Source organism: Hylobates moloch, unplaced genomic scaffold (genome assembly GCF_009828535.3).
Source record: "Hylobates moloch isolate HMO894 unplaced genomic scaffold, HMol_V3 SCAFFOLD_1, whole genome shotgun sequence".
NCBI lineage: Eukaryota > Metazoa > Chordata > Mammalia > Primates > Hylobatidae > Hylobates > Hylobates moloch.
The window spans coordinates 114,416,422-114,435,104 of record NW_026652276.1 but is presented as its reverse complement, the minus strand read 5'-3'; the positions used below and the strand labels follow the sequence as shown (position 1 = coordinate 114,435,104).

Here is an 18,683-nt window from a genome sequence, read left to right as displayed (position 1 = left end):
CCAAGGATTTTTAAAAAGAGGGCATTGCAATCGTCTAGGCAAGACATGATGAAGGCTTCTGAATATTAGAGAAAAAATGGAGAAGAGAGAATGAGGCGCTGAGGGCTGTTGGCAATGAATGGCCTGGGATTGACTCGATGGGGAGTGCACAGCGGGGGAGACAAGGGCTGAGAAGAAAAGGCCCTAGGTTCTGGTCTCAATAAGGGCCCCCCAACAGGCAGGGCAATACAGGAGAACAGGGGCACTGCAAGAATTAGTGCCTTACCAAGGCCACACTACTGCTACAGCAGCACCAGGACAAGGGCGGGACAGATGAAAAAGTCCCTGCTGGACTGGAGAGGGCAGAGGCAGTTCTGGAGCTGGAGCCTCCTGTGGGAAGGTGGTGGTGGAAACGTGGGCGTGCCCAGGAGAAGGCTGCAGGAAGGAGCAGCACTGAGGCCAGGAGAGGAGCATGAAGTGTCTAAGGCTGATGAGAAGGACGCATAGGCAATGGGAAGATGTGGCAGGAGGTGGCGTGCCAGGAGCCAGGGCAGCAAGGGGTGAAGAATTTTCAGGAAGAAGTAATGTTCTCTCCCCAGCTGAAGACAGCTCCAAATAAGCATGGCACATTTCCAGTGACTATGGCTTTGGGGTTCCCGTGCTCTTTCTCTGCAGTTTCACACCATGGTAGACACAGGTCCCTGCTGCAGCACGCAGAAACAGTCCAGGGTGGGGATGAAGACTGTAGGAGGGGGCGGGTGGCAGTTGGAAGGCACGCAGGGCAAGGGAAGGTGCCTTTGTAAGGATGGAAACACTTGCGCATATGGGAAGGGGTGGGGACAGACACACAGGACAGAGAACTTTCGGGGAAAACACAGCTCGGTGAGGGTAAGGGCCTCTGGTAAAGCACTTGGAGCCCACTAGCTGGGAGCTGGTGCACAGGAAGGCACCCCAGACAGTGGGCCGAGTGGGCAGAGCCATGTGGGGTGTGGCCCTGAAAAGCACAGCAAGGGACTCGGCCACCATGGGTTTGGCAGAGGGGCAGGTGAACATGGCTGGCAGCCTCCACTGCCAGGCGAAGCAGGTCCAGATGATTCATTTGCTGACAGGAATGTGGGAAAGGGCAACAGAGAACTGACCAAAAGCCTCAAGGACGAAGGGAGCAGTGCGTGACGGTCACAGATGGGAGCCAAAATAGTGACAAGAAGCGACAGGCCCACTGGTGCAGGATTTGATGTGGTGGGAACAATCTGCACAGAGGTGACAGCCAGGAGCAAGAGGACTCCACCATCCCTACCTTCCCTACACGGGGTGTGCCCTGGGAGGAGCCCTTCAGTTCTGGTTTGTGGTTGATGGTTCGGTTAAAGAAAATACACAAAACATTCTAGGAAGAGGCTGGGGTTGCAGGAAGACTTTCTCCAGAAGATGCAGTAGAAAGGGTAAGGAGAGGTGAGTAAAACCATGGCTGCCCCTCACGTCACCAGTGTCCATCAGGCCAGCCTGTGCCGTATGTGCACGGTGGGGAACGGCATGGGATGGGGATTGGGTGGGAGAACAGAGGCTCTGCAAGAGTGCGTGCCTCACCAAGGTCACACTACCGCTATAGCAGCACCACGACTTGAACCCAGTAGTGAACCAGAAAGTCAGACTCTTCCTATGATGACAGGCGTCTCTCGAAACAGGATGGTGAAGTGGGGGAAGAAGTTCAGGCAAGGGTGGGATGGGAGAGCCACAGGAGACTGGGGGCATCACGGGCTCCTGTGTGGTGTGCCGTCTAGGAATTAAGGGCCGCCACAGCCAGCCTCCCAGCCGGACTGCACTCACACCCTTGGCATGTCATCTGTCTCTGGACAATGCTGGAGTCGTTTTACTCTGAACGCCATCATTTCCTCCTCACTGGGAGTCTTGGCATGGTTTGAAAGGGAGCTCCAGGCTCAGCAAAGACTTGGAGGACACGCTGTGATGTTAATTGACAATCACTCCTTCTCAGTGAGCTGGCCTAGCCCTGCAGGTGCCAGGAGGCTGGCCAGGCAGCCTGTATTCTTAGCAGGACCTGCCACCTTTCTAGCCCAGCTGACTGGCCAGTGGCGTGTCATGGGGGCTGGGCCAATCTTTCCTGGGGATGCAAGAGAGTCTGGCAGGCCACAGAAGGAGGGGTGGAAATGCAGGGAGAGGGAGAGATGGCTGACAGTATGTGGCCCAGGAGGGACAGGGGACAGAGGCCAGGGGCCCAGGGCCTGACTCCTGACAGCATTCCAGCTCCACCAGGATCCCCACATCATTTTAGTCAGCCCCTCCCAACCCAGGGCAGGTGGGTCTCTGGTCTCACCTCTCCTCCTCTCCAGCCATGCCCTGGCTTCCCTGCTCTGTCCCCTCTGGCCCAGCTACTCCTCCAGCCACGGGCAGGAGCCTCAACACAGGGCAGCACGGGCAGAGCTCATTCCTGCCACCCAAGCTGTGGCAGGCTTGGCCCTACACTCCTTCCCACCAATCACTCATGGGACGGTGAGCTCTCCAGAGGGACAGCGCCTGCTATGAGGGGCTCCTGCCCACTTCAGAGCCTTGTGTCTCACCGCCTGCCCTATTCTTCATCTCCAGCAATAACCACACTGCCTGGATCTGGTCTGCCCTCCCTGGGCGCTCACTAGATAACATATCCCAGGTTTTCACCACCCAGACCGTGTCTCCTGGAATGCCTTTGACCACCTCATGCCAGGCTCCTCCCAGCCTCTGGTCTGGCTAATTCCCATGTATCTTTTAGTCTCAGCTCAGAATCACCAGGCAGCCCCCTCTTGCTGCCTGTCACTGCCTTCCCAGCTGAGCAGGCACCCCTGTCCTCTGGTACCCAGAACAAGGCATGTCCGTGAGTATGCAGCAATTGCCTAGTACGGTATGATTTTGAGCCTTCTGAACACGAGGAACAGAGCATCACTCATCCTGGTGCCCTGAGAGCCCAGAATGGCACCTTGCATGTGGTAGACGTTCCATAAATACATGGGAGGAGTGACTGAAGGGGGGACGAGTGGCAACTTGGATCTGGACTTTGGCGCTGCCAGATTGTGGTGGGTGTGCATGGGTTTCCTGAGACACACCTGTTTCTGATATGACAGGAGTGACTGGCTGCCCCCCACTCAGCAAGCCTGTGCCAAGCCCATGGCTCCTGTGGAGAGGAGGACCCCAACCCCCGCTGCAGGTGAGGGAGGGGCGGGAGTGTGGTCTTTCTAGATTAGAGGCAGCCAGGCTATGTTTGCAATGTGGCCACTCACGCTGCAGAACCAGAAACGCCAGCACTTGCATCCAATCTAATTGGTATCTTCGTGTTCATAGCCACAGTGATGGATCCTGCCAGGAATTGGTGGGATGGGATTGAAATATTTGAAAATGGAGATGGAGAGGTATTTGGAATATAAAAGAGAACGGATAGAAGATGAATAAACTGTGTACTTGTCAAGAACATGAACTCTTAGGTGAAAAAATTGGTGACCACACTGGAGAGGCTGTAGTTGAGGTTAAAGGGCAGCGGGGCCGGACACCGGAGCCTCATGTGAGTAGCTGAGGGACCCTGGCCAGGTGGAGGCAGTGTGGCCGGGGAAGCAGCACGCAGAGGCCGCGCCCACCCAGACAGCTGCTCAGCTTCTGCTCATTTGGCTACAACAACTCCTCACAGGACGCTGGCCATGCTTACCATTCAGGCTCCCACAAAGAAGAGCAACCGAGAGAAGGTGGACTCAGTTCTCACAGAGGCAGAGACACATTTAGGAAAGAGAAAGCAAGGACACTTCATTCTCTGCAGGAAGCCTGCGGACAGAAGACCAGCAGGGCCTGGAATGTGCCCACAGACTTCAGAGAGATCACGGCAAAGACGTTCCCACAAACCACAGATGATTCTATGGCACATGGCTCTGGAATCGAAAGCACCTTAAAGTCATAACCTCAACTCCTTAATCACAAATAAGCATGGTGAGAACAAAAATGTGAGTGTCCCAAATGAAGCTCTGTGACTAAAGAGCAAAATTACAAAATGAGGTTATTACCAGGAGCAAATACAGAATGAAGTCAGGAAAACAAAGCCCAAGGGAGCTGCAGCTTGAAGCAATGACTCTAGCCAAAAAAGGGGGCTTTGCATGTGCACAGAGAATAAAGAAGATTACGAAATAAAACAAATAGCAAAAGAAACTACCTTAAATGGTATTCTCTCCCAAAGAGAATGGTTTGCAAACTGAAAGGGAGAGAAAAAAAAATGGGTGAGGGAAAATGAAAGACTAAGATAAATCAGAACTGACTGGATGTTGGGGAGAGCATTCAGATTGCCTGCCTCTGACCAAGTACCTCTCAGTGCAGGAAGCGTGGAAGAGAACCAGGACCTCGGGGTCCTATGACATGCTAAGTGCATTTTCCTCACAGATCCATGTATCTCACATACAGCCTGTCATTCTAGCCACAGAGGAATGCTATGAGATACACACTATTTCAATTTTACAGATTCAAAAGCGGAAGTCCAAATAAATTACACAATGTGCTCAAGGGACTCTCCTCCCAGTGGACACTGTTGCATCCGTGAGGACCCAGGCAGACCTCTCTCAGCCAGGAAGGAGAGCTGGAGGGGGAGGAGCTGAGCGGGGTAGCAGGGGCCCATGGAAGAAGACCAGCTCGAGGATGCTGCTAAGCCATGCAGTTAAACCATGGCCCTTCCTCTATGTGACTTTCTATCATAAGAGACAATTCTTTCTTATTTTTGAAGCTGGCTGAATTGGGGTATGTGTTACTTGTAGCCAAAAGCCTTGAACTACCTCTTCCAGAGAACATTTTCACAAACAATAGAGGTGTTGCCAGCTCAGTACTGGCATTTCTGTGTCCTCTGAGCTTTCTAGTTTGCTTTAGTTTGAGGTTGTATCTGTTCATTTTGCTCAGCTGTCTCAACTCTTAAAAATATTTCTGAGCTCATTCTCCAGGATTTTTAGGTAAGTACTGATAAACTGTTTACAAATAGTAATAGTTTTGTTTCTCCTTCCTGATGGTTGAATATTTTCATTTTAGCCAGAAATTTTAGAGCAATATTAAATATTATTAAATATCAGTTATGCTACTAAGCAATCCAATTTTCATGAGAATTCTTTTATAGTTTCACTAAATGTGATGTTAGCAAAGAATCTAAAGTGCATACTCAACAATTATTTATGCAACATTTCCCGTTCAAAAGGCATAGCTGGTAACATGGAGCACGCAGTGGAAGGCTTGAGCCTGGAACCCAGGAATTTACATGAGGTCTTTATTATATTAATAAAAGGCCTTACATGGCCAGTTTTGAGAGAGTTTTGATAAGGTATATTTATCAAATTGTACTGACAGCCTCTTCAGCACCTACTGAGACAATCATTGCTTTTTGATATAACTTATAACGTTAATTGCGTGCTTAAAATAAAACGATCTTTTGTTAGGAAGATCATGGTTGGTTATGATGGTTTACTATTTTGACACATTGCTTAATTCAGTTTCCTAAATATGATTCGATATAATTTTATTTTGGTGTTTGTTCCCAAGTTATACTAACTTTACAACATGGATAGGTAGCATTCCTATGATTTGCAGTAATTGACACATTCATTAAAATGAATTGTTTCTTAAAAGTTTCAAAAAAGCCATATGAATTTAAAGACATTCTGGGAGACAATTCTTTGAAAATGTCTTCAAGCTCTTGCTTGCTTTTTGAGTTATCGAAATTTTCAATGTCTTTACGCACTTTGGTATCGTACACTTTGCCATCTTACCAGATTTTCCAATTCATGAATACTTCCTTGTGATTTTCAACTCCTTTGAATCTGTAGTGTTTTAATTTATGCTTTTATTTTTGTGTTCTTCTCCTTTATTGATTAGATTTATCAGGAGGGGAACAAGCAATGTAATTTGCTCTATTGCTTTTTATCAACTGCTAACTTTTAGATTTATAATTATATTTTTCTGATTTTTACAATTAATCTGTATTTTATTTATAATTTCTCCCATCTCTACTTCCCGGGCTTAATTTTACCCACTCTTTATATATTTCTGTGACTTTATTAATTTCTGAGCCTCTTTTGAGGAGAGCTCAGTTCATTTGCTTTTTCATAAACTTTTAACAGAATAAAGCTATGAATCTATTAATGCCTCTAAAAATTGGCTGAACATGTACTGCATATACTGTTGCATTCATTTCATTGGCGCCTATGTCCATTTGTGTATTCAACAAAGACTGAATTCTCACTGAGTGCCAGCACTGTTCTGGGCACTGAGGATGTAACAATGACAAAAACAGAAAATCTCAGTTCTCATGTTACTTGCAGTTTAGAGAGACGATGAGCAAGGTAAGAAAAAATAGGTTAGTTGGTGATAAGTGCTAAAGATGAAAATAAAGCAGGAAAATTGAAAAAAGAAAAGCCAAAAGGGGAGGGGGAAGGGCAGTGCCATTTTTCCTTGTGTCTGCAGGCCTCATGAGGAGGTGAAGGACCTCAAGGAAATGGAACTGTTGGGCAGAAGGGGCAGGCAGCAGGTACTGGAGGAACGTGCCGTGTACCTGGGCGTGTCCACGGAGAAACAGCCTTTCAGGCAGAGGAATGGCTACCTGGAGGGTCTCAGGACAAGCCACAGGCCAGTGAGTGGCTGCAGGGGAGTGAGCCAGGAGAGGCCACAGGAGAGGTCAGAGCCGCTGGGCAGCCAGGAGGGGTGCTGAGAGAAGAGAGGGTCTCCTTGGCCTCTCAAAGTGCTTCTGTGGCACAGTGGGCCCATGGGAGTGTTGGGAGCACAAGCCCTGGCTCCTGTTGTGACTCTGGCTGCCTTGCTGGAAGCAAGGGGCAGCAAGAGAACCACCAGGGAGGCTCTCATCAGAGTCTGAATAAAGGGTGGTGGCAGCCAGGGTGGTGCCACCTGGCCCCAAGGAAAGGCCAACTGGCCCCAAGGCTCCTGGCTGGAGCCCTGGAAGAACAGAGGTGGGGCCTGGAAAGAGGGCGGAGGAAAGAACCAGCACTGCAGGGTCCTCCACTCCCACCTTTTTGACTCAATATATAATTTATGGGACTAGCCTTTCATTTCCAAGTGGGTGCAGAGCATGCATTTGTTCATTTACAGACATCTGCAAACTGCAGGTGTCCTACTAGGAGTAGTAACTACTGCCCCTCAGTGAGTGCTGAGTCTCCAGCCCTGTGCTCAGCAGGGGACACGAAGGAAGTACTCTTAGGATCCCAGCTTCAGGGGCTTGAGGCTCAGAGAACTAAGCAACTTTCCCAAAACTGCCAGAGAGGCACGAAGTTTGAAACAAAGCCCCTAGTATCCGGAGGTATGCAGCTTCTACTTCTATAAACGTATTCAGACACCTTTGTAGTGAAATCTAAGTGCTTCTTTCAAATGTTCCATTTATTTTTATATTTTGATCAGATTAATAGCAATGCATTGACACTCCTACAGTTTCCATCACTCTGTCATATTTTTACATTTTTGTTTTACATACTTTGAAAATTAATTTAAGACATGACTATTATATCTTCACCTTTTATAAAAGGTGATTTTTATCAGTATTAAAAGGACTTCCTTTTCACATGCATATATTAGTAAATCTATGGAATATTTCTCAGAGAATACACAAAAAAACTGATAAGCGGGAGGAAGGGAATTGGACTGCAGACTGTATATTTCTTCTTTCATTGTATATACTGTACATTTCCTCTTGAGGTACATATATTACCCATTACAAAAAAGAACCTCCTGCTACTGCCTTTTGGGGAAGAAAGGAAGAAGGGAGGGTTTTTGGTTGTTTTTTTTTTTTTTTTTTTGAGACGGAGTCTCGCTCTTTCACTCAGGCTGGAGTGCAGTGGTGCTATCTCGGCTCACTGCAAGCTCCGCCTCCTGGGTTCATGCCATTCTCCTGCCTCAGCCTCCCGAGTCACTGGGACTACAGGCGCCCGCCACCACGCCCAGCTAATTTTTTTTTTTTTTTTTTTTTTTTTTTTTTTTAGTAGAGATGGGGTTTCACCGTGTTAGTCACGGCAGTCTCAATCTCCTGACCTCATCATCTGCCTGGCTCGGCCTCCCAAAGTGCTGGGATTACAGGCGTGAGCCACCGCGTCTGGCCGAGAGGAGGAAGGGAGTTAAACACATGTGGTTATTAGGCACCCAGCCTTCAGGCCGACCTGTTAGGGTTTACAGAGACCATACACTTGAAACACAGCTGAGATGCATGTGAACATTGCTTTAAGACATCGGGGCCGTAATGTCCCACAAGAAAAGGCATAGACAAACTTAGTGAGCAAGATTAAGTAGAAAATGAAACCCCCACTCTAAGTTTTCACTTTTTCTTTCCTAGCTGTATAAATCAGAAGTTGAGTGAAGACAACGGTTTTGCTTGCTGCTGCTGATTTTTTTTAAACAAAAGCAAAAATAACTGTGTTAATAAAGAGAATTCCAGCGCATCCCACAGAGCAGATCCTCAAGCATCTGCCAGAAATTAGAGTAAAAGCAGTCATGTTATTTCAAGAGACGAGCACTCACTTTCACTCCGGCTCTACAGAGTTCACAGGTGCTCACGCTATTCTTAATGCTGAATTTACATGACTGTGGCCAGCACAGCCCATCCTTCAATGCTTGTGTCTTCATCAAACCTATAGCGCTTCTCAGTGCAGGGGACATCCTGCATCACCTATTTCATCATTCACCTTGCTGAAATACAGACCCTGACTCAGCGGCTCTGGGTGGCGCTGGGGTGAGGGAGAACAGGCTCCAGGGACCATACATGTCTTCAGGCTGTAATTTGAGTAGCAGGTGCGAGGCACTTGATAAGTGTCTATGGATCCTGATAACATGTTATGATTACCATCCCTCGTTACAGATGGGGAATCTGAGTCATGAAAGGTAGGTCCCTCCCTTCACTCAACCCTTCAGTAAGTTCCATGAGCTCTGGGCCCAGGAAGGACCCCATCCCTGCTCTGTCCTCACCACCCCAATGCCCCATCCTGGCCAAGTGGGGCAGTGCCTCTTACAGCTCTCTCTCGGGTTCCTTTGCTTAGGTTTATGATTCTCTCCAAAAGTTCTCCTATGCGGCTCCCAAGTCACCTTTGACCCCGCCCCTTCTTTGCTAATCCCTCCTGGTGAATTCCTGTTACTTTCCCATGTCATGCTCTTTAGCCTCTCTCATTAAAGCAGAATATACTTGGATATTGATTTTAACGCAACATGTTGGTCCTTTTTTCTTTTCTTCTTCTTTTTTTTTTTTGAGATGGAATTTCGCTCTTGTTGCCTAGGTTGGAGTGCAATGGCACTATCAGATCATTGCAACCTCCGCCTCCTGGGTTCAAGCAATTCTCCTGTCTCAGCCTCCCGAGTAGCTGGGATTAGAGGCGCATGCCACCATGCCTGGCTAATTTTTGTATTTTTAGTAGAGACAGGGTTTCATCATATTGGTCAGGCTGGTCTCGAACTCCTGACCTCAGGTGATCCGCCTGCCTCAGCCTCCCCAAAGTGCTGGGATTACCAGCGTGAGCCACCGCACCCAGTCGTCTTTTTCTTCTTACAGAGGAGTGTTAGCACATTCCTCTTCACTGCCATATAGACTGTGGATGATCTTCCTCTGTCACGTTTTGTTTTTGTTTCCTTGCTGTTTCTTATCTAGTCTGTTTCCCTACCCTCCCCCCACTTTTTAACTTTTATTACTATCTTTGACAGTGGTTTAGAATGTGGACATGTTGCTTTAGATTTCAAGAGGAGCTACTGTAGAGACATCCCAGGAGCTGTCAAACACATTAGACTTGACTTTGTGGAGATTCATCCTCGTGAGCCTCCTTCCACCCCGGCTCCAGTCTTTCTTCACTGAACCTGGAGAAGCACAGGCGCTTTCCTTTGTGACCTCATCACGCACTTCTCCAACCTACGGTCGCTGGGGGGTGGGGGTGAGCAGCAGTGCAGGCTGGAGCTGCTGAGGACAGCACTATGTCCTCAGTGGAGTGGTCTCTGTGCCGGCCAGCTGGGTGTGGAGTAAGGAGATTATTCACACGGGGTGAGCTTGGGATGGGTGCCCTTGAGAATCCCATCCAGCCTTGAGATTCTTTTGACATTTTTTCTTTGAAATAATACAATGAACATGTAGCAAAACTGATCAAAAAAAAAGAGAGAGAAAAGGCACCCCAGAAATAGAATGGAGAGAGAAATAACTACAAAGACAATGCTTACTGTAAAAGATGTTTAGAATACTGTGAACAAGTACGCATTCATACTCCCTCAGAGTCTCCCGAAGCAACCCACCCTACTGACACGCCGACTTCTGGCCTCTAGAACTGGGGGAAGACACATTCCTGCTGTTTTAAGCCACCAGTCTGTGTAGTACTTTGTGAGGGCAGCCCCGGGACATGAATCTAGTATGCACTTTCTCCTGCTGTCAACAGCACAAGCCCACGTCAGCCCACAGCACGAGAGGCAGTCTCAGCACAACAAAACCGGCACCGCTCCCAGAAGCATAATTACTGGAAACATTTTAAATAACTGTGCAGGGCTTCTTTTTGTTTGTTTGTTTAGGATTAGCCCTGGGATTCTGTGACCCTATAATTTTTTTCTCCCCTTTTTGCCTAAGTTAGATCAAAGGTAATTAATAACAAATCCCCATGGCCACATGCCCAATTAAGCTCCTTGCTTTGTTTTCAGTAATCATCATCACATGTGCAGGCCTCATCTAAGCAGCCAGCCTACCTCCCCACCTGCCAGCTTCTCCGCCACAGAGAACCAAGGCTGAAAATACTGATACTCAACAAACAGCAGACAGAAAAACACCACTTCACATCCTTTAGAAGTATTTTCCCAAGTCATTAGAAGTCTTCTAAAAAAAAGAGAAAACATGACAGAGAACTGAAAGTTGATTTAAGGTTGAGAAGGTAAAAGGCAGATAGAATGGAAATATATGTCATATTTTTGCTGAATTTCCACAGGCAATCTGAATGTGTATGATAAAAGGGACTTCCAAATTCAGCCTTTCACTTTGGGTGGTGCAGCACCCACATTTTTCTATGAGAGGAGGTCGGAAGTCACTGTCACCCTGTCCTCATCCCAGAGCTGCAGGCCGGGGACAGCTGTCTCATCACCCTGGCTGTCCTGTGACTGCACTGTGCCGCCACACAGGGCCCACACAGGGTGTCCGCACACGGGACACACACACAGTACATTCACAGAGCACTTAGTGACAGATGGCAGGTGGGACGTGTAGGCACAGGGACCTCACGTGCGGCTGCAGGCCTCATTGCAACAAGGGGCCTCCGGTCTTGTTTGGCCCACATTTTCCCTCATCCGCCCCTCGGAAGGGCCAGAAGCAGCCATTTCAAATATTAATACATTTAGGGAGAAAAGTGCAATGGTAGACTTGGGAGCCAAGGGATCTGAAGGAGGCTCTGCTTCCCACGGGGAGAGGAATGCAGCCAGTGAGGTGGGGGGGAGGGGGGGCCTGTTGGACCCAGAGCCCGCGTGAGCAAATGTGAGGGAGACCCTTGGTATGTGCAGTGTGCCCCTCCAGATGCAGGCACCCATAAGTGGACCAGGACGGGCCAGGGGCTCGGGCTCCATCTCAGCCCCATCACTGGCGAAGCAGAGGACAGTGGGCAAGGGACTTAAATCTGCTGTAAGTTTCTGTTCCCACTGATCAAAGATCACAGATGTGCAAGCTTTGTTGTGAGTAATGTAACAATAGGAATTGCCTACCAACAGGGCAGGCTGTAAAAATTTCTTTTTGAAATAGTCTGTGCAAAGTGTGTTATCTGTCATTATTTATAGTGGCTAAGGACATTAAATGCTTTCACATGGATAAAAAAACAGCTGCCACTTTTGTATGGCAGAACATTCTAGATGTATCCACTTTATGCAAACTGGGCTGTGCAAACTGTAATAGCGAGGCAGCGGTCACAGGGAGGGGAGGGGCAGCACAGGGGCTGGAAAGAGAAGTGCTGAGTAAGAATAACGGAGACAGAGACAGAATGTCAGATAGACAGAGCTGGAGAACTTTGTGGAAACACATTCCTGCTGGTGAGGCGGCCCGCCATATTGGGAGGCCATCTCAATTCCTGGGTGTCACCAAGTAAGACAGTTCCCACACCCACACCCCCTCACCCTGACCCTGATCAACCAGTTTCCTTCTGCCATCAGGGATGAACAGGTAAGGAATATTCTGGTAGCTATGAGAATGTATGAATAGATTGGCATTTGTGGTTTGTAAACAAAAAAGTATTTCCAGTTAATTTCTTTCAGCAAAACCATAAACTCAAAAATCTCTATCCTGAAGGTGGCTGCCCAGGGCAGCACAGGGTAGGCAATGAGTGTGAGACCCTGCAATGCAACAGACCCTTACAAACCCCCCACAGCCACACACCCTGGGTCCACCTGCCCTGCTGTTTCTTCAGGAAAAAACCCAGAATGGAAACGCTGGAGCCCCAGGGGCTGGAGACTGGGGAGAGGTGGCCTGCAAGGCTGTCCCATCATCATCCCCGCATGTCAAAAGCACCGTCGCGCTGGAAAAGAACGACCCTCATTCCACCAGTTCTGAAGCCAGATGTCCTCACAACTGAAGCAGCCCTGTTTGTGCTTGGGCTATGACTTGAGGGTAATTAAACTGTCAAAACACCCTCCCTACTATTTCCATTTTCTTGCAGTTGGTGTCATTTAGTCACTGCAGGCTCACAGACTTATTATAGGATTGAGACATGAGAATGAACAGTCAGAAACCCATAAATGAACTCACCACAAATGGCTGCTGGAAAGGAAGAAAACTATCTGTCGATGGGAAAACTCAGTCACATTAAAGGAAATCATTCTTAAAGAAAACTTGAATCACATTAACACCACAGATTTCATTATTGACTGTCCTCTGCAATCTCTCTCTATGCATCTGTGGGATTCCATAGTTGAACTCATGACCATTTTTTAGAGGCAGGGTCAAGCTATGTTGCCCAGGCTGGAGGACAGTGGCTATTCACAGGCATAATCACAGTACACTATAGTCTTGAGCTCTTGGCCTCAAACCATCCTCTCACTTCAGCATCCTGACTGGCTAGGACTACAGGTGTATGTCACTGGGCCTGGTTAGCCTCATGACCATTTCACAAAAAACATTATCCAATGCTCTCTTCCCTAATGGCACCTTGATGGTCTTGCCGTACCAGCAAATTGTCTTGATCTTGACTATGAACTTCAGTGGCCACATAATATTCCACAGAGAAGATGGACCATAGTTCAATCATCGTTTTCTCTGGAGCTCCCTTAACCACCCCCTTGCCACATTCAATCACAGGGGCTCCACACTCAGCCGAGGCCACCTCCTGCCAGCCAGCCAGCCAGCCAGTCAGCCCTTCCTTCCCCCAGGCCTACAGTGCTGCCTCAGCCTAGGTTTTACATTTTCTCCACCGTTCTACAGTTCCTAAAGAGCAGGGAGGATTCTCACCCACACCCTCCACCTGTGTGAACACAGTGGCTGGAGCTAGTTAGCTCACGTTTTCAGAGTGAGTGAATAAATGAATGAAGACAATTTTTTCCTCTCTACCCAGGAAAACATATTGGTGGGACCCTGCCAGCATCCTGATGGGGAAGGATTTGGGGTTGGACATTTAGGGAGCTCTTTCTGCTGCTGCTGCATCTTGGCTGACACTATATGCATAGATCACACAGAATGAGGAGTGCTTTTCTGCACACCGTTTCATTTTGCAGTTAAGGTGCTGAGGTTTAGAAGGGACCGTGGCCTACCCTGGGTCTCACAGACCTCAGGCCTCTTAACTCCCTGACCAGGGCCTCTTCCTCAAACCACAGCTACTCCACACTCCTCCCATTTTCCAGCCTCTGCACAACCCGGCCAGGCCCAGAGCCCTTCGGCCAGCAGCTGCAGCCTTTGGGTCCTGGCTCCTGGGCTGGCCTGGAGAGCCACCTCTGAACCTCAGCCTCATGCTGACTTTGCCAGCCCCTTTCCACCACGTTCAGAGTCCTGCCCCAACCCACACCAACCCCCAGGACCACAATGCTGCCAATTTCCTCCCCTCCCCGACCAGGAGCCTCTTTGCAACGCACAGATTCTCTGCTTTTCCATGCTCATCAGTGATGCTGGTCCCAGCAAGAGCGCCATGCGAGCCCCGCTACACCCCAGGATATGAGCCACTACCCTCCCCTGCCCCAGTGGATGGGTCTGGGTCCTCTAAATCCCTCTGCTTTTTCATCTTCATTAACAGGTATACCACGCCTGAACCCACTTCCCCTCTCAGACCAGCAGAGGAAAAATGGGGCTCTGCCGAAAATTCACTAACACCCACCCTGCTTTGTGCAGATGCCTGCACACCTTGGCACTGCCCGGACAGCCTCGGGCATGACATTTACCCTGTGGACCACATGGGACATTGGGATCCCTCGGCTCCTCTCTCTCCCTGGACTGCCAAACTCTGTGTGGCCCTCCTCTCGGTCCCCACGCTCCCAGGGCCCACGCCGCAGATAGTCTGGGATCTGAGCAGACAGCTGCAGCAGGGTGAAGCCACCCTCAGGGGAGGTGGGTGTCCAGACCAACAGCAGGCAGGACCCTACAGACCCCATTCCTGTGTTCACTATTACTCTGTCTAGGAAACAGCTGAATTCTTCCCAAGCTCAGCACTGTTAACAAATGATCCAGCCCTGGACCTGACAGGGAAGTGATGGAAACTGTATACTACCGGGAGCCCTGGGAGCCTACTTTCATATGACAGTCTGGATATCCTGGGATCTGCCACATCGTTGCAGGCCTGCAAGAAGTATAAAATGAAAAAGGGATGGCAAACCAAGTCTACATTTTGGTCAGAGAAGATGCGCTGGGACCAGCAGCCACTCGCTGTAGAGAGCTGGGGGCTTACTTATTCTTAATCCAAATGGCTCTTCCGTGGGAAGCCTTCCTGGAGTTGTGCACCAGGTGGAGTCTCCTACTTACATGGTTTCCTAGCATTCTCAACTTTCTCTCCCTCGCACTCATGATGGTCAGTCACTACAGAGGCGTTTGCGCGAAAGCCCACACGGGTGCTGGAGCTGTGCATGCAGCGGTGACTGAGGGCAGGTGTCCAGGCTGTGCAGTGTTTTGAGCTGCTGCAGGCGCCTCAGCAGGTGTGCAGTAAATATGGGCCAAGACAGCAATTCATGCAGGTCTGTGCTCCAGGCTGTGACTGTGGTTGTGATGTATCCCGACCCTGGTTTACCAGGCTGCAAACCTGGGAGCTCCCGCAGTTCACCCAGCCTGAGGATGAGGGCCAGGCATCTACTTGGTGCCTGAGACCATGAGTCCTGTACACAGCCCCGTGGGGAGCCCAGTGTAAACATGGAGCATTAAAGCTGGTAAAGCCCCTAGCAGGGGACCCAGGGAGAAAGTGGAGGATGTGAAGCAGCGAGAGACAACTTCACTATGGGCACAACACAGAACGGCACCTTGGAGGAAGGCATTTTCCAGGCAGAAGGAGGGCGTGTGCAGGCCTCAGTGCGATGCAGGACTAGAGAGAGGAGGTCGCTCAAACTGGACACAGAGGAATGGGGATGGGTCTGAGGAAGCTGTGAATGTGTCCTCGGTCCTCAGCTAGGGACTGTGGACTTACACTGTGAGCCAGGTGAGCTGGCAGAGATCCTGCTGCAGAAAAATAGCACGGCCAATGTGCTTCTGTTTTTCGTTTTTTAAGACCTTTCTGATAGCCAAGTGGAAGACGGAGGAGCTGGCGGAGACCAGTGGCCAGCAGGCACTGCTCCAGGGTGAGATAAAGGATGTGGCAGATCTAATGGCCTGGTTGCTGGGGATTCTCCCAGACAGATGGAGCGGGGGTAGGTGGGGTGCAGGGCTGTGCAGAACAGAGGGATGGGGCCAGAAAGGAGTGCACATAGGGATGCATTCTCGTCTCGAAACTCTGGCATGCCAGGGTTCAAAAGAATTATGCAGCTGCAGGCACAGTCTCAGCACCTCACCTACTCACCACAAGGGCCCCAGTTCACATGAATGGTAGACTCTGAGCTCGGCCAGGACCACGGACCAGGGACATGTGGCTTCCTGCACTGGGGGCAGTGGGGCCTCCCATGCCAAGTGGGGCAGGGGCTGCTTCTCCCTGTACTAAAACCTCTCTGACTGATCCAGATGAGACCCAGTGAGTGGCGGCTTTCATCTCTCATTTTAACAGAAATTTTGCACTTTATCCTATGATGCAGCACAAATCTGAAAAGGATTCAAATATTTCCAAATATCAAAGGCTAAAATCCACTTACAGATTCAAAATGGTACTAACCTGCCTGAAAGTTTAAGGCACAGCTCCCAGTGAACTGCTGTGGAAATATATATTTATATTTTTCTGAGCAACATTTTTTAAAATAAAAAAAAATCTTTCTGAAAGGAAAACCCTGCGGAGTATCTGGTGGAAAAAAGCTGTAAAAGAACAAATATGCAAACGACTTAGCATCTTGATAACAGCCTGTTCTCAGGAAAACAAAAGAGAGAAGGTAATTTTCTCCTTTTACATTCAATCCCTCTACTTCTCTCCTATTTAAAAACCACTTTATTGAGGTCTGATTGACAGGCAAAAAGCTGTGCATGTTTAAGACCTACAACCTGATGAGTTTAAAGACAGGGGCACATCCAGAAAACCATCGCTACACTCTATTCCATAAACATCTCTATTACCTACAAAAGTTTTCTCTGCTCTTCTTGTTATTTTTGTGTGATAAGAACATATATTAACATAAGACCTACCCTCTTAGCAAAATTTTAATTATACATTACAGTTGTATTAACTGTAGGTCCTACGCTGTACAATAGATCTCTAGGACTTACTCATTTTTCTTAACTGAAACTTTGTAAAAGCGAAGGCAACCACTGCTCCTAGAACTGACCACCTATCCACAGTGTGCACTTAATAGAGAGTCCCATCCCCAGGCTCCCAGGTGGAAACTGTGGCTGGGAGCAGGGCGACGCAGACACCAGCAACAGCCCTCTGCCCAGCCTCACTCTACACCTGGCCAGAAGACCGGCGCTCTGATTAGCAGAGCCAGCCCAGCCCTCCAGGACCCTTGGCTCTCCGCTGTCATCAGAGAGCTCCCTGGCCTGTGTCCTAAGGAAGTCCACACTACCCACCACAGTATGTAGGAGTTTTAGATGGCTAAGGCAATGTTTTACAAGAATTAAGAAACAGCTAATTCATTTTGACCCTGGGATGTCAAAATGGGTGATATGCACTCAACAGACTAAATGTGACCTGTACAAAAACGTCTATTGCTACGGTCTTTGTAAGTATTTGGAATACTAGTAACTGCACAATGAATACTTGTGGAATGCATGAATAAAAGACAAAACATGAGAAAACAAAACAAATTATCAGCAATAAAAAAATATCTAAGCAAATTACCATTTAGTAACATAATTAGTATCTAGTCCAGAAGCATTAAAAATGGCAGGGGTATTATCGCTCCTACACAGAAATTTATATGTGAAATAATGTTTAAGGAAAAGGGCAGAGAGCAAATAATACGCTTATACAAACTGCATCACATCACGTGCATATGTGGCACACTGATAACTGTAAGAATATGAGGTGACGGGCATGCGACATACCTTACATTTGTTATCTGCACAAACGCACAATGGAGCTGGTCATCAGAACTAAAAAAATGAATAACACACTGGAGCTCTCTCTCTTCTGGCACATTCTGCAGCAGTACCCTTTATAAATGTTGGCAGAGGACACACACTGAGGGGAGGAGAGACACGGACAGGGCTGGCTGACCTGGGCCAGGATTTGGGGGCTGCCTGGTGTAGGACACATTGAAGGCTGGCTCCTCGATCAGTGGCGGGGGGTACATGCGCCTCCGGATGAAGAAGCCGGCTCCGCAGCAGAAGAGCACGCCCATCATCAGAAGGAACCTGAGGAGAGTACGGACATGAGGGTGGTGCTCGCAGGTGGGGGCCCTGAGGGCTTGGCCCTACAGCTCAAAGGCCTCACGCACTCCTCGGGGGTCCGGGACCAATGACTCCCGAATGCACAGATCAGAAGGCAAAGGCAGAGCCATGAGGCTCGCACCTCAGACTTGGTCCTCTTGGGCTCATTTTACCCAGGGACATTCCTCTAGTGGACAGCAACAAGTAGATGCTTGACCTGTGGCCTCTGGGACAGCCCCTGGTGAGGCCACCCACACTGAAAAGCACCATAAAAAAAAAAAAAAGCTCATGCAGTCACTTCCCTGTCCACGGCTCTGACCTCAGCTCGACATTTTGGTTACAACAGGAGATGCCGTCTAAATCCTGTCTGAACGCCATGGCCGCTCCAGCCTTGGCCTTGCTGTCTGTCTCTGTTTTCCATTCTTCACTGTCAAAGCACCAAGGCAGAGCACATTTATTCTCCAGACCATGTCTCCATTATCACATCAACACCCACAAGGAAACAGAAGTACCCTTCCTGGAGCACACCTTAATTACAGAAAAACTATGGGAACAGAAATACAATCAATAAAAATAGAATCAAGAGAAATACAATCTATCAATAGAAATAAAATACAAACGATAACAGAAGCAGAGCTGAATGCTTTAAGGGTAGTACCTTTGTCCAACCCATCTGTGAATTCTCATTGACTATCACTTCACCAGCATTCAGTAAATGACTGCGGAATGAACACATGAATGGCTTCCTTCCATTCCTCATTTGCACTATACTTTTTGTTTCTAGGAAAAGAGGAGAGTCACT

The 18,683-nt window shown here is 48.6% G+C and overlaps 1 protein-coding gene across 3 annotated transcripts in view; it reads right to left on the bottom strand.

Annotated features, from left to right (window-relative positions):
* Positions 1-18,683, bottom strand: part of VOPP1 (VOPP1 WW domain binding protein) — a 116,136-nt gene that overhangs the window by 16,367 nt on the left and 81,086 nt on the right. For 2 of the 3 annotated variants that reach the window (XM_032758017.2, XM_058444746.1), the window contains exon 4: positions 17,730-17,866. The exons of the other annotated variant lie outside the window; for it this stretch is intronic. In XM_032758017.2, the coding sequence (XP_032613908.1) occupies positions 17,730-17,866 (137 nt within the window). The remainder of the gene's footprint in view (positions 1-17,729; positions 17,867-18,683) is intronic. 3 annotated transcript variants of the gene reach the window in all.